The sequence below is a fragment of the Cygnus atratus genome, chromosome 9 (genome assembly GCF_013377495.2).
Source record: "Cygnus atratus isolate AKBS03 ecotype Queensland, Australia chromosome 9, CAtr_DNAZoo_HiC_assembly, whole genome shotgun sequence".
Taxonomy (NCBI): domain Eukaryota; kingdom Metazoa; phylum Chordata; class Aves; order Anseriformes; family Anatidae; genus Cygnus; species Cygnus atratus.
This window is the reverse complement of record NC_066370.1, coordinates 21437063-21452412: the sequence shown is the minus strand read 5'-3', so window position 1 is coordinate 21452412 and position 15350 is coordinate 21437063. Positions and strand designations below refer to the sequence as shown.

At 51.0% G+C, this 15350-nt stretch overlaps 1 protein-coding gene across 6 annotated transcripts in view; it reads right to left on the bottom strand.

The window, feature by feature from the left end:
• TNIK (TRAF2 and NCK interacting kinase) overlaps nucleotides 1-9683 on the bottom strand; it is a 155992-nt gene extending 146309 nt beyond the window's left edge. For 4 of the 6 annotated variants that reach the window (XM_035557317.2, XM_035557321.2, XM_035557319.2 and 1 more), the window contains exon 1: nucleotides 9332-9588. In XM_035557317.2, the coding sequence (XP_035413210.1) occupies nucleotides 9332-9388 (57 nt within the window). In that variant the 5' untranslated portion in view covers nucleotides 9389-9588. Of the gene's footprint in view, nucleotides 1-9331 lie in introns of all 6 variants that reach the window. The other 2 variants (XM_035557323.2, XM_035557326.2) reach the window with 2 other exon arrangements.
• Between the last annotated feature and the right edge of the window lie 5667 nt (nucleotides 9684-15350).

Genomic DNA, 15350 nt, shown 5'->3' with positions numbered 1-15350 from the left:
GCCAGGGCCAGGCACAGCCACTTCAGGGCACTTGGCTCGGAAAACACAGTTTGTCCATTAGAAAACACAGCCATTACCAGCCTGGTCACTAGTGGAGCGCTCTGTGTTGATATTTATAGCAGCAAAACACTCAAACAGGGAGCAGGGATAGTCGCACTGGCTGGGAGATTCACTTTGGAGACCATTTGTAAACCGCTCTCGCTACTGGAATCCCATTTAGCTATTACAGCCTCTTCAAACACACTAATACACTGATCCCCACAGAATAGCAATAGGAAGGGCAGCGTCATCACGGTATTTACTGAGCCTAATCAATACGTAAAGGCTGAAGATTTATTGCAGCAAAGACAACCCGTCTGCATAGCCAAAAAGTACATTTAAAGGCCTTTTAATTTTGTTGCCTTGGCCTCTGGTTTTACTCCAGGAACAGTTTCTTTGCACACCCATATTTCTTTCCCCCCAAAACAGACGCATTTGCAGACACTCAAAGGAAGTCCCCCTAGGAACGCCTGCCATGAATATTTAGCAGGAGGATACAACAGAAAACACAATGGTTTAAGCGCAGCGCCCTTCCTCTCCAGCCAGGTTTCTCATTTGAGTAGAGGCCCATTGCTAATTAAGCAACACCCAAAGCAATGGGAACAACAACCTTGCCTTAGGAAGAGCAGCACTCCCAGCCCACGTGTCGGAGAGGCTCTGTGCTTTCCTCTTCCACAGTAAAAACAAGAAAACTCCCTCACCTTATCCATCTCCAAGCTGTGTGGTGACACCTGTGACCCTAGGGAAACCTGCTAGCCTTGAACATCACCTGGTCTTCGTTGAAGAAAGATTAACAGCTAATTTATTTCACTTGCTCTGCTAGAGACAGTGACTTCTCGGTGCCATTTCTTTTCTCCTCTATAAATCCCCCTTCCTTTTCCCATGCCCCTTCCTTCACCCCAAATCTGGCTGCTTTTAGCCCACAGAACCCAGCTGCATATTCATTTTTGGTCAGCTTATGTAAGCTGGGGTAAAACTGTGCATCCTAAAGGGGACCACACTTCAGACATACTAAACATTACCAACATCAGCCACCAACGCGTGGCACTTGACATCTGGGGAGCCAGGACTTTTATCTGGGTACCTCGTTTTCAGTGAGGAGCTAGCACAGGCACACAAGCTGTGCCATTTGCACAGGTCCACAGTGCAATACTTCTGAAAAACATGGCAGCGAGACAGGAAGGAGATCTGCAACTTCTCTTTTGCTAGTTTATCTCTAAATCATATTAAGCTTTTATGCTTGCATACGAAAGAGAAAGGAAAAGGCAAATGTATTCTGATTTACTGGGAGATTTCTATTGTTGCCTGGACATCAAACAGCACCCAATTAGTCCTGCAAGGATCTGACCCACAAATTATGAAAATAAATGCCTCTGAAGCTTTGATCTCTTGTATTTCTGTAGCATGCTACAGCAGTTATTAGACACATTTTATTAGATTCAAGCTGTGCGATCTCTTCCTCAGCAAAGGCTCTACCGCCTCAAATGCATCCTAAAGCCTCCATCCAGCAGATTAAGGGCATGGTCCCAAACAGTCACTTCTGTCATGCACTGAACACATGACTCAGCTGGCAGGAGGCTTTTTCCTGCTGAGTTTAGAAATTAGGAGCACAGAGAATTTTTAAAAGGCGGGGGAAGGGGGGGGAAGTGTCAGCCACCTAAATTAAATTTTGGATTCTTTGTTAGTTTATAAAGGAATATACATCCTTTGCGATATCCTTGGCTTCTAAAAAGTGTTGCTTTCAGAAGAGCTAAACAATTTATTTCTTTTCCTACTCTGAAATGGCATTGCTGGAGGAAGCAGGCAAGAACTGTACCAAAAGGTTTCATGCACTCTGGAGCTGAAAACCACACGTGCGTTCACACGAACAGAAACACATCCACCCACCCTTGCTGCAGTGACAGCATCTAAAACAAAGAGGATGTTATACTCAGACTGCTCAGCCTTTACTCACTAGAGTAGCTCACTGCTCACAGACTGCTGCACAGAGCAGCTCCTGCACTTGCCAGAGGCCATGGCAGCTTTCAGGACGTACGTAGGAAGGATGGGACCACGCGAATCGCTCAGGTCTCGGTTACAGGCAGGAGGGTGGTGTTTGCACGAAGCCATTAATACTGATAGACTTTTTGTGGCAGGCCTGCTTATCAGCAGCAGAACAAAGTGCGTACCTCCTCCTGAATTCATGGTAACTCAGCTGAGCGCGGGGCAGTAAATGCTGTGTTTGCTCACCTATTGCAGGAGGAGGAAATGCTGGTTCTCGGCTACGCAAGTCGCGTCTGGATACTCCAGTGCTGGCTGCCTGATTACAGTCATCCATAATTTACTACCAATCCAGAACCTTGAACTTCTGGCAAGCATGGCAGAAAACTAACACGGAAAAGCAACATTCCAGATCAAAGGGAAATGGCTTGCTGCACTCTCAGAGCATTTGCCATTACAAAATAAAATCAGGCGTGCAGAGGGATGTAACCGAGGTCTGATTAAGCTTCTCACCGATGTTTTCCAACGTTGCTTGCTTTGCCTCTCCTTCTAGTACCAAGCCTTTGGGGGGAGCACCCCAGGACTGGCCCCTCCGTGCTGAGCATCCTCAGCCCCTGTGGGAAGGGGTCACAGCCCCACACAGGATTCCTCTCGAGACCACCGCAGAGGGGGAACATGGGCAGAGGGGAGTCTCCTTTTTCCCAGGGCTGTGTTCGTTAGGCAATCCTCCATTAGAAATCATAAGTGATTTACATGCAGAACATCAAGCCTCGTTTATATAAATTGTTTTCCAGAGAACAGAGCAGGCAGCTCATCGGTTTCCATGTACAGCCACAGTCCAATGTGACAAGAGGGGACGGGGGGGGAAGGAAATCAACGCTGCTGCTTTACAAATAGTAAATACAACCCCTCATTTAACTAGCCTCATTTAATGGCGCTAGCGATGACTTTGGCCAGTGGTTTTCGACCTGCAGCCTACAGACGGCTTTAATGGCTGCCTGGGAGGTAACTGAGGTGCCTGAGCGTGAGCGAGCCTCGTGTGATGGAGGCCCTGCAGTGCCACCGGGGAACGAGCAGGCTGAAGCCACCCAGGGGGAAGGAAAAGCCACACAAAGCCCCCGGCCCCCAGCCCTGCCCTGCCCAGCTCCTGGTCCCTGCCGAGCCCGGTGGCGAGAGCGGAGGGGAAGGAAAGGGGCATTCATCTCCCACCAGGTGGGAGCTGCGCTGCAGAAGTATTCTTGAACCCCCCCAACCTCCCCCTTCCCAGACAACGAACCGGAAAGCCAGCACACAACAGCTTTTACCAAACCCACTGCGAATGCAGCTGGAAAAGAGCTGGTGGAGGAAGCAGACCCAGCGGAGGCTCGTCCCACCACCCCTCACAAACGTCCGCCTGCTCTTGGCTTCTGCCTGGGGGCAACTCTGGGAAAACCAGCAGGGCTCTCCCCGTTTGTATTTTGGGCAGGAAGGAATCAGACGGGGATCAATACTCCGTCCTTGCTCTGCAGGTCCGAGGCGGAGGCTCCTGCTGATGCACATAATTAGGGTTGCAAAGCGGCTGCGGGTGCGTTAGAGGGAGGCGGGCGAGGGTTTGCAGGGAGCAGCTCAGAGTCCAAGCTCAGGGTGCGACAGTAGCTTTTGCATGACCTGGCACCACGTAAATAATGACTTTCAAGTACGCCTCTTCCTTAGTGGGGTGATTAATTTTGGCAGATTTGCATACTGATCCAATGGAAACGGTTTTCCCCCCTCACCCGATATAAACCGTACCAGTACCCCTACTGAGTCTGGCAGATAAAAATTACCTTCACATAGCGGGGATGAAAGCCTCCTCTAACCACTCATTTTTGCATGGAACAGAAATCAGGTGCTTTTTATTTCAGACGTGCACACACCAATCAAATACCTACCTCCTCATTGCCTCAAACCTTGACTCAACAAAATGCCCGTACTCATACACCAGCCTGCTACGGCACATTTTGCTCTGAATTCATGCTTAAGCAGCCCAAATTATTAATTTTGGTAACCGACCAGTACACAAACACTCGTGAGAACAGAGACTCTCGGTGCCTTTAGAAACACCAGCCACTTATCCACTTGCATGTGGGGGAAGAACTCCAAAGACCAGGCAGAGTAACCAACCTGTCACCGTGCCAGTGTTGAATGTGGAGAACTGCAGAAGAGCAACATCTGGGTCGCACAGCTCCACGAGATGGAAAAAAAAAACAGCCCCATGCAAGAAGATTAGGCAGAAGCCAGCTTTGGTTCTGCTTTAACTTCCCATGAACACACACACACAAGGAATTGCGTCATGGGCAGAAGACAGCATTTGCACCACTACCAAAATCCTGGCTTGAGGAATGGAAGCGAGATGCAGAAGGGCTTGGGGCTGGACGTTTTCACTCCTTATTCAGAGATGGGTATTGCGCAGCCAAGGTCTTACGGTAAAAAAAAGGGGGGAGGCTCAAAATTTACAATGAACATGGTCATACCCAAGGTCCATAGCTTACACAGGCACTGATGAAGTCCATGATGGAAGACCTCCAAGAGGGTCTAACCTCAGGAGTCCCAGATATATATATATATATATATATATAAACATTCGTTGAAGATAGGTGCCAAATCTTGCATGGTAGCATATCACGTACAATGCACCACAAACACGCCTTTCTTAATCTCCAGAAGTCATCTCTAGTAAAATTTGTTCCTCCTTCTATTTAGGAAGAAGGTGACCTTTGCAAAAGCTGCTTAAGTTCTGTTGAGCTACATGTTTTAAAAAGGCATTGGAAGAAGAAATCCAACAAAATGCTGCAAAGATAATGCTCCCGAGTAGTGGCTTGCAGTGCTTACGCCCCATTAGAACTTCTCCTAAATCTTTAATGATTCTGAAATATTCCATAACCCAATGAAGTCCTGGAAACAGGACAATGCCAGCATATTGGGGCTTTTTTTTTGTTTGTTTGCTTTGTTTTTAATATGAGAGCTTTTATCTTCATTGACAATGATCAGCTAATGCAAACAAATGGCCACTGAAAATTCACTTCTATACAAAGCAAAGCTAAAGGAACAGCAGTGACATTTTTGGGTTTCATCCAATTCTTCCCAGCAACAGCTAATACCCACCGGCTCCTTAATTCTGCGCTGTCTCCTCTCCAAGCCTGAGCACTAAAGGCCAGGCCTTTCCAAAACAACTAACGATTTCAGGATCCAGTTTCCCGAGAGTGCATGGTCAGCACTTTGCGAAAGTAAACAACAAAGCCTTGGTTTTTGTTAATGAGTCCAAACCAAAGCAACAACCAGGTACACGAAGGAAACAATTGCTCCTTCCCCCAAAAAGGGTGCTGGTTAAGTAGGAAACCCTCAGCCAAGCCCAGGTGAGCCGTTCCCAAGGCACGGCTGTGAGCAGGGGCTCTTGCCCCTGGCTGCTCCCACCCCAGGGGGCCATCAGCTCACTGACAAAGGCTCTCCCCTTATCCCCTTACCACCTAAGCCCCTTTTAGGGGGCTGTTCCTGCAGCCTGGCAGACAGAGGGCCAGCTCCAAGCGAGCACCCAAAGGCATCCTCCTGCTGCTGCTGCAGAAGCGCCCGCAGCCATCCCCAGCACGTCAGCCGTCTGCAAGCGGACGTGGCGGAGGAAAAGCTATTGACCTGGATATTTTAGCAGGATCAAGGCCACAGGCTTCGGCAAGAGGTGACAGCATTCACCGAGACACACGCTTAAAAAAATACAACACGGAGAGCCCAAAAGCCCAGCCCCGTCCTTCTGACTGCTCTGCCGTTGTGCTCAGCTGTGCGTTCACCACCAGGGAGCACGGCCCACTGCATCGCCACTCACACACGCTCCCTTTTTCTTCCAAAAATCTGTTCTCAAACACAGCCATCAACAGCCTGTGCGAATCCCCGTGTTAATCACTATTCTGCTAACAGCAACGCCAGGGCATTCGGCTATTAAACATGCTGAGTGGACTAGCAAAAATACCTCCCAGCCCGGACAAAAGAACATCATAACGCAGTTTATCTTATCCCCTTGTCAGTGTAATATGTAGCACTACCTGTTCAATGGCCTCATCATTTTAAATTACAGTTTTCTGCAACATTAGCAGCGCTCATTACCAGCGCCACCAGCGGAAGACCTCTATTTTAAGAGCATCCTTGTGACGCTGCAGGCTTCGCCCTGCCCTTCCTCGCACGCTCGCTTCTCCGCGCTGACCTGGGGACACTTGGATACCATGGCAATAAGCACAGTAGAAAATGATTGATAGAAACGCGTCGCAAAGAAGGCAGGAGCGAGCCAGAAGTGCGCTTACTAGATGCACCAGGCCACGCATTTTAATCAGAATTCAGGGCTTTGTTCCCGGCCGAGCCGGCAGCGCGCGCGCGGAGCAGAGGCGCTGCTGCGGCGGAGCACGGTTGTATGGCCAAGATAAACTCCGGTGTGGCAGAGGCACGAGTGCATGCCGGCTTCTGTTACCTCTACAAATCCTGCCCCAGAGCCAAGCCACGCTCAGCTGGGGCTGTGCCGGAGCCCTGGGAATATACCCTGAAAGAGGCAAGGCAGCCAGGGCACGCACGGTACGGGGCAAAGAGGCAGGCAGAGGTCCCCTCTCTGCACCTGCCTTTGCTTGTTGTTCATAAAAGCCAGCCTCCTGGAACATTTTGGTGACTCAAACTCAGAGATAAGCAGCCCGAGTGTTTCCTTTCCCCGCTGCTCAGAACGAATCATCCCCCCGCCGCCAGATTTTGAGTCACTACCTGCTCCCGGCAGCTCCAACAGCCAGCTCTCACCCTCAAACACGTAGGCACAGGAGCAACGTCCCCTCCATCCAGGCTCACCTACAGTAGCAACGTGACACTCCTCTTATTTTCTAATAAATCAAATTCCGCAAGGCTTGTGGAATTACTCCTCGCTGCCGTGTTTTGTGCTCAGGCAGCAAATTTACTATTGATTTCTGATTCAGACCCTGTGGAATGATTCACGCTTCTTGCCCTATCTGCTGGATTTACGACCTTTAACAATTATTCCAAGTGCTAAAAGAGCTTAGTTTAGAAGAAGATCTATTCCTTGGCAAATTAAGCCCCTATTCTTGTCTCACTTATAAACCAACACATCTCTCATAATTCAAAGGAAAGTGCCCTCACAGGTCTCTCCCCATCAGGACGCCGCTCCTCTGCGTCTTGGACGCGGCCAACTTTTCCTAACTCTAATTTTATAATGGGAGTCTGAAAAAATCCATTTCCTGCAGAAAGAGCCTCCCCGTGAAGCCCTGCCAGCCTCGGCGGCGGTGCCAGCGAGCTGCTCTGCACAGGGCCAGGCAGGGGAAGAACCTGCAGCGGTGCCACCAGCCCCTGCTTCACGCCCCTTGTCCCGGGTCACCCCGAGCAGGCTGGGCGCTGCTGGTGGCTCTCGGGGCTGGAGGGAGAACGTTTCCTTCTGAACCAAAACCAAAACCCAGACCATGTCTCGAGAACATTGCGATTAAAAAGCCACAAAAACCCAAGAACTAAGCACGTGGGGACAGTTTTAAAAAGAGCTAGCGGTCTGCTTCAAGAAGAGTTCCTAACGCAGACGCATTAAAAAATGAAACAAAAACTGACTTTCAGGGGGTGGGGGAGAAGAGGGCCCCCTTCCCTTCCCTTCCCAAAGGACACTGCTTTCCTGGATTAACCCCACCGCCTTCAGCATCCTTCCTCCTAAAACACCTCCACCTAGCAAGGGAAAGGAGAGCTCCAGGTCTGCAGGTTGTGGATGGTCGCCCTGCTCCAGCCTCGCCTGCACGGTGTACTGCTGAGCAATCATTTACACTATTAATCAACCAGAAACTCAACAGGAAGAAAGTAGGGCAAGTGAATAAAGATAGGCTTTTTTTTTTTTGCACTGAAGCAAATAATATTTCTAAAAATACACTTGTGCTAGTCTTCAGTGGATTCTGCTTAATTTTATTTATTTATCTATGGCAGCAGGTTGAGAGAAGCAGCCCCGCCGTAGCTCCTCATTCTTCAGATGACTCCCCCTCCTCGACAGCAGCTCGCTGCTCTTAACAGCGAAGGGATGAAGAGGAAAGGGGGGAAAGAAGGAAGAACTTAGGGGAAAAAAACGACGGGGGTAGGGGGGCAACCAGGCCCCAGCCCACGCGGAGGCTGCCACGTTTGACAAGCCCGACATTTCAAGGGTACATCGGCAGGAGCGCGTTATCTCCAAGGGGGGCCGGGGAGGAGGCAGGGCGGCGGGGCACGGCGGATGGATGACGGGGAAAAGCAGGGCGTGGGGAGCAGCCCCGAGCATCCGCACTCCCGCATCCCGCGGGCACCCGGCTCCGTCTGCGCCCGTGTGTCCGCGCGTGCACGCGTGCAACATGATTTATTAATCGAGCGCAGCGAGACGCCGCGCTGCCAAGCCCCGCTGGCGGGGAAGGGGGGCACGAGGGGGGTCCAGGCTGCCCGGAGCACTGCGGTGCCCCCACCCCAAGCAGCCCCGCGCCCCCATAGCACCCCACCTGCCCGTGGCCCCCTTTGCCACCCAGCCGGAGGGGACAGGAGGCGCTGGGGGCACCGCGCACACACCCCGGGTGTACGCGCAGCCATACAGCCGTGGGTACGCGTACACACGCTTGCGTACACACATCCACCCCTACATGTGTGTTCAGATGCACGGACACGCAGGCACACATGTATCTACATACCCATCTGCATGTGCACGTTTATATATGTATTATGTACGTGCAGGGGCATATGCACGCATTTATTATATACGTGCAGGAGACATGCACACGCGTTTATGTGCGGGCAGGGGGATAGGCACACACGTTTAGGTATGGGCAGGGGGATATGCACACACATTTATGTACGTGTGGGTGCGTACACACACATTTCTATACGTGCAGAGGCATTTGCACACACGTTTATGTACATGCCTGTGTGTATGCACGCATTTATATATGGGCAGGGGTATGAGCATGCACATTTCTATACGTGCAGGGATATATGGATGCACATATATACACACAGAGGTTTATGCATGCATATTTCTATACGAGTAGGGTATACGCATGCACATATATATATGCAGGGGTATATGCATGTGCATTTATATAGGTGCAGGGGCACATGCATGCACGTTTACGCGCAGGCAGGGGCACACGCACACCCAGCCATGTGCAGGCAGGGCTGTACACACACACACACATGTGCACACTCACACACACACACACACACGCACACAGCCCGACGCCCCCGCAGCCCCACGTCCCCCCAGCCCGTGTCGGGGTCTCACACACACACGCTCACTCACACTCACGCTCGCCCCGCGCCTCACCCGCAGCGCCGAGAGGTCGATCTCGTCCAGGCTCCGTGCCGGCGAGTCGCTCGCCATGTTTCCTCCGCCGCTGCCGCCGCCGCCGCCGGCGAGGCGGCCCCGCCGCCCCCGAGCTGGCAGTGGCGGCCGCCGCGGCGCTGGCGCTATTTAACGCCTCCCCTCATGCGGGGCGCCGGCGAGGGAGAAGCCGCCCCTCGCCCCTCTCGCCCCTCGCCTTAGGGGCGGCGGCGGCGGGCAGGGCTCGCCGCGGGCTGCGCCGGGATGGCGGCGGCGGCTCCGGCTCCGGTTGCGGCTCCGGCTCCGGTTGCGGCTCCGGCTCCGGCGGCGGCGGCGCACGGCATGGCCGCCTCCCGGCCCAGCGCGCCGCCGGAGCCGCCCCTCAGGCACGGCGAGGCGGTGGCGGCGGCCGGGGGCGGGCAGGGGGCGGGCGAGCCCCGGCCCCGCGTGTGGGGCTGAGGGGGCTGGGTGGGCAGCGGGAGCCGGGAGGGGGGCTGAGGGGTTTGGGGAGGGAGACGGGGGGCGGCTGGTCCGCCGGGAAGGTTTGGGGGGGGGGGGGTCACGCGTTGTAAGGGATGGGGGAGTCGGGGGGGTCCTGTGAGGGCCCCTCGTGGCGCGGCTCCTGGGGTGGTCGTGTCGCGGCCCCACGGGAGATGCGGGGTCGTGTCACAGCCCCACGGACACCTCAGGGGGGCACAGAGCATCGGCAGACCTGTCAGCCCCCAGCTCAGCACCGATGCCACGTCTGTACCGCCTTCGGAAGGGGCCAAAACCCCTCCACATGCAGCAGTGGCTAGGTAGCCGGCTTCCTCTGTTTTCCTTGCTTCCCTTTTTCGGATGTGGTTTCTGCCAAACCAGGTGCCATATATAAATATATATGTATAAAAAATCTGTTGCCTTTGAGCGAACCGTATGGAAGCTGTACTTACAACATCAACTCTCACAGGCTTGTGTCAGGATCTTACAATATGCAGATCTGGGAAGCGGAAACCCTACACATGAGTCAACTGGCAGGCGGATGGGGTTTTCTTACGCTTTTGGGTTGGAGATGCGCTCTGTGAATTAAAAAATAATAATAAATCATCCTGCAACCAGCTCTGCTCCACGGGCTGCGAGGGACAGAGGGACAAAAAGGGGCCGAGGCTGCTGCCCTGCCGCTGGCGGTGCAGGAACTGCATCGACGTCTCGTTATCCTCATTAGTGCTGATGGTGGCACGGCTGATACGGGCTGGGAGCAGCCCAGAAGCGTTTCAGCTCTCAGGGCTGTGAGGCCTCGGCAGGACGGGGTGGTTTTGGTGGAGAAGCAGTGGGTAGCAGAGGTGTGCAGGGCTGCGCAGCACCAGCAGCATGCTTGGCTTCAGCCCCTTTTTCCAGTCCATAGATCGTGACCCCTCAATTTCGCACACCACCATTAGTCCTCGCGTTTAAAAAGCCAGATTTGACCAAAATGGTAAACTGAATAAAATAAACGCACATTTAAAAAACAGAGGGCTGTCGCATTGTCTCTGAGCACCCCCGTGAATCTTTGGTGGTGCTGTTTGTTTTTTTTTAAACCAGATGCTGTCTGTGTCTGTCAGACCTGGATGTTGCAATGCTTTGCTCCTAGTTGTGAAGCTGAAAGCAAAACTGCTTGGGAACTCGTAACAAAGCAGTGTGGGACTTCCTACTGCCTTCATTGTTCTCCTGAAGAGAAATGCAAAGAACAGGATGAGGGAGGACGCTGGCTTTCTCTAATGTGCTTCCCATCCACGAACACAAGGTATAATTTGTGAAACACATAAGGATTAAAAAAAAATAATATATCCTCCAGTCCTGCAAATAGACAGATTGGCCTGATCCTATGCATGCACGTGGAGCCCCAAGCTAAGCTGTGATTTAATTACAATCTATCCTCTGCCTGTCAAGATGGCAAAAACACAGAGAACCCTTCTGTAACAATAACATAAGACACACGGTGAGCGATAGCGGGAGGTGAATGGAAAGGCCCAGGGAGGGCCACGTTCCCAGGCTGCAGGAAGCTTTTTCTGTAGAAAATGGAGTTTCCGAGGTGTTACTTTATCTCACAAGGAGGTGTACGTCTGCCTCTCTCTACACCCTCTTTCTGTCAGGAGCATCTAAACAAAACCTTGCAACTGGAGTCATTACGGTGCGAAACCGAGCGCTCGGTTGAATCAGCCTGAAATGTTTTCAGTGTGAGTCAGTGTGACATGAAATCATGTTTCTGCCCAGCAGAGTCCCCCCGGGAGCTGCTGCTGGTCCCTGCTGTGTCTCCTGCACATCTCACGGAGCTGGAGCCGGGGCAGGAGGGCACGTGTCCTGCCACCTCAGCTCCACCAGCCTCTGTTCCACCCCACGCACCACCTTGCTGGGACGGTTTGGTGGCAAGACATTGTTTTTGCCGTTTTGTCCCCGTTCCGAAAAATGGAGCAGTGTGAAAATGTCAGCTTTTCCTGCGGGTGGCGGTCCCCAGCCTTGGTCAGCTCCGGTGAGCAACAAGTACTGTAATGAACCAACGCTCTGCTGTTGGCAGTGGAGGGCTAATGTCAGGGTTTGATTTGTTCATTAAAGGGCATCGGCTCATGTATAAGCTATCCAGTTCATTTGACCTCTGCATAAAACCAGATTTAATAATCTGGCAGTGCCACCGCTGTTAATTGTATTGTGGGGTTACGTGTAAAATTAGTAAATCTAAATGACATGTAAGGCCTTGTCCGATTAGCAGGAGCTTCACGTGCTTCAGGTTTTGGAACCTTCTCTAGAGGTCTAGAGGAAAAAAATAAATAAAAAGGAAAGAAGCAAACAGGAAACCTTGTCTGGAACCTGTTTGGGGCCCCATCGTGTGATGTACTGCACCATCCTACATGGGTCATGTGTTCCCAATAATTCTGTGACCATTGACAGCATAATTTTTTGATTCCCTAAATCCAAGTTGTGTTACCCCAATGTCTGCCCATGTAAAGCAGTAGTTAGAGGACTCTGCCCAAACTGAATAGAGGACGTTGAAAAATTAATACTGTGAAATGCATAATAATTGGATTTTAGGCTAACTTGATAAAATGCAGCTGTGTTATAAGAAACTCAGAAATGAATGGCTACATGTATCCTACCTGCATCTACTGATCTTCCCAAATGCACTTTATCTGATTCATTATCATTTACTGATTGCTCGACCTTCTGTTGACACGGGTTCCTCTGGGGGAGAGAAGCGTTTTTCCATTGCATCCTTGGAGCTGAGCACGACTGCATGTGTGAACCTTGCTGCCAGGATTTTTCCTATAGCTATATATATATATATATATTAAAAAAACAACTGTAAATTGTTAATCTCTCCTTCACTTAAGCACCGTTCAACTACAAAGCCCTGTAATCACTGCAATGGGGGAGCACATGGAAAAAGAGCAAAGGCTCTATGAAAAAGCAACAATAACAACAAAAAAACTACCTCCAGAGATTCATATCCAGGGAACAGCACTGTGCATTTAAATAGCAAAGTCCTGGGGCACTGCAGATCAAGAGGCAGTAGATGGTACACTTCCAGGAGCTCAGTGCTCTCACAGCACACCCAAGCTGGTGTTCCTCCCCAAAATACGCAGCACTGAGGACCAGCTCAGTCTTTCTTTTATGCCCCTTCCCCTGCAGTTGCCTTTGCTTGCCCTTGAGGACTGTGCTCACCCAGGGGCAGGAACCTGCCAGCCCCCAGCAGCCAGGCCAGTTGCGTTATTTACAAGAATACTGAAATTTCAACACAAAGGTGAGATTTTTAGGTAGTGCAGAAGTGAAGAGAAATCCCATTTTTGCACTGCTTGCGGTAAACCTAATGCAGCCTTACCCCTAGCAAACCGTGTTCCCAGAGTCCCGCAGAGGAATACCAACTTCTCCTTTTTTTGCTGAGATCTCGAGGATAGCATCTGTATGCACAGCCTGCAGCACGAGGCAGCACGGCCCCCCGGCTCAGCAGGGACGTGCTCCGGTGCCCACCCGCGGCAGCAGGAGCATCGCTGCTCCCAGGCACCACGACTGCAGCCCTGCCCACGGGGCGGAACATCTGCTCCGGTTCCAAGACCCTTTTATCAAAATTATTTTGATAAAAATAATCCAAATAACCATAACCTCCTGATATGGTCATTTATGCTGACCAGTCTGGATCTGAGCTACCGTAAGACAAGCGGTATTTAGGCTCTCTCTTTCCTATCTTGGCTTGTCTTGCAGACCAAAGGGAGCCCCAGGCCTGGGAAACACCTGACCTGAAGCCACCCCCATCTGGCATTAAGCACAGATCAGTCAAACAAGAGAAACTGGCTCCATCTTTTGTCAGATGCAAATTGCTGGGAGTTAATTAAGACACATTTCAGGATCAGTGAGGTTTTTTTCTTAATGATAATCTGTCCTGGGGTGTGGGTAGGGTTCGACATCTCGGCAAAGGGGATACAAAGCTGGAACTGCACATCGCAGTCAGCACAGGCAGAGGTCCCACAGGGCCTCGGCCACAGCCCAGTGCGTAGGGTGCTCAGGGACCTGACAGCACGTGTGCACCTGCGGGACGGAGGCAATTGGGGTCCAAATCCTCCTTGGTGTATTTATTTTTCCACATTTTCATTCCTTTTTAATGTTTGGTGTCTTCCGCATGGCTTGTGAAAAGTGTTTTGCAAAGGGGGTAGAGCCACAATGGCAATATGCTTCAATATGCTTCTGCTTTTCTGCAGGTATATCAAATACTCAGTGTTTTTCCCCACAAAAAGTAAAAGTCTTTTATATACAAAAAGAAGGACAAAAAAAAAAAGAAAAAAAGAAAAAAGAAAGGTTAAACCACAGAACAGACTTTCCAAGTCTGATATTTCAGGCTTCCCACTCGTAGTCAATAACCAAAGCAGAAACCAGTCAGAAAACAACCGGAGGTACTTAAAACAACTTAAAGTAATCGTCTGAGTAGTGCTTAACGTGGTGGTGTCTGAGTAGGAAGACAGGGTCTGAGCCAATTGCTGTTGCCTTTATGTGGAGTTTTCTCTCAGAAGTGTTTACTTCCTCATGCCTTCATGGAGATGTGGCAGTCTATGAAAGCACTCCTCCTGGAAGTAGATGAAAATGGCTTTAAAAAAAAAAAAAGGTTTCTAGGTCCTGTCATAACAAGGAAAAGATTAAAAAAGATAACCCAAATGTTCACTACAGGCAAGACATGCTGTGCTTTTATGAAATGGATGGAGAGTTTCAAAGACATCAGACATTCTGACTTGCTGAAACATCACCATCAGGGCTCCCCCAAATACCACTGCACCCTGTCAGAAAGGAGGCACCAAAGTCCATCCTTTACGTAAGAAGGTCTTCTGCAAAACAGGAGAGTGTCTTCAGGCTGCTGTCAGGCCCAGGAGATCCCACAGAGTTCAGATGTTCGGACTGACAGGCCACAAGAGAAAGCTGCAGGCGGCCTTCAATGTCTGCTTTGTGGCCCTCTGAAGGCTTTTCCCAGCCTGCAGTATGGAAGAGCCTTCACTCCTACAAGTCCCGGCTGAAGTCATTAACACCACCTACAGACAGAAAAGTCTCCGAAGGGGTGAAGAACCAGTCAGGAGAGCAGCCAGGATGGCCATGGCATCTCCTCACCACCGCCGTGTGGCCTAGTGACTAATGCAGTTAATGCAGCCACAAACATGGCATGAAAGGATGGCTAATCCCTCAGGGCCTTGAAGATTACACCACCCCACCAAGAAATACCTCCAGAAAGCCTCAAAGAAAGACAAACAGGACTCCAAACACTGACAGCAGGACAAAAAGTCCTTGAAATACAGGTGCCAGGTGATAACAGGGGGCAAAACCAAGACAAAGGTGGAAGGGTTCACCGAGCCATGCGGCAGCCTGCCGGTCAGCGGAGACCTGGAAATGAAGTGACAGCCAGGGTGCGAAAAGCAAGGCCAACACTTGGGTCAGCCCAGAGTTATACAGAACAAAAGAAAACGTGTCTATTTGAACAAGGTGATCTTAGTGTTAGCGCGTGATTTCTGAGAAATGGAACAGTACCAAAACATCA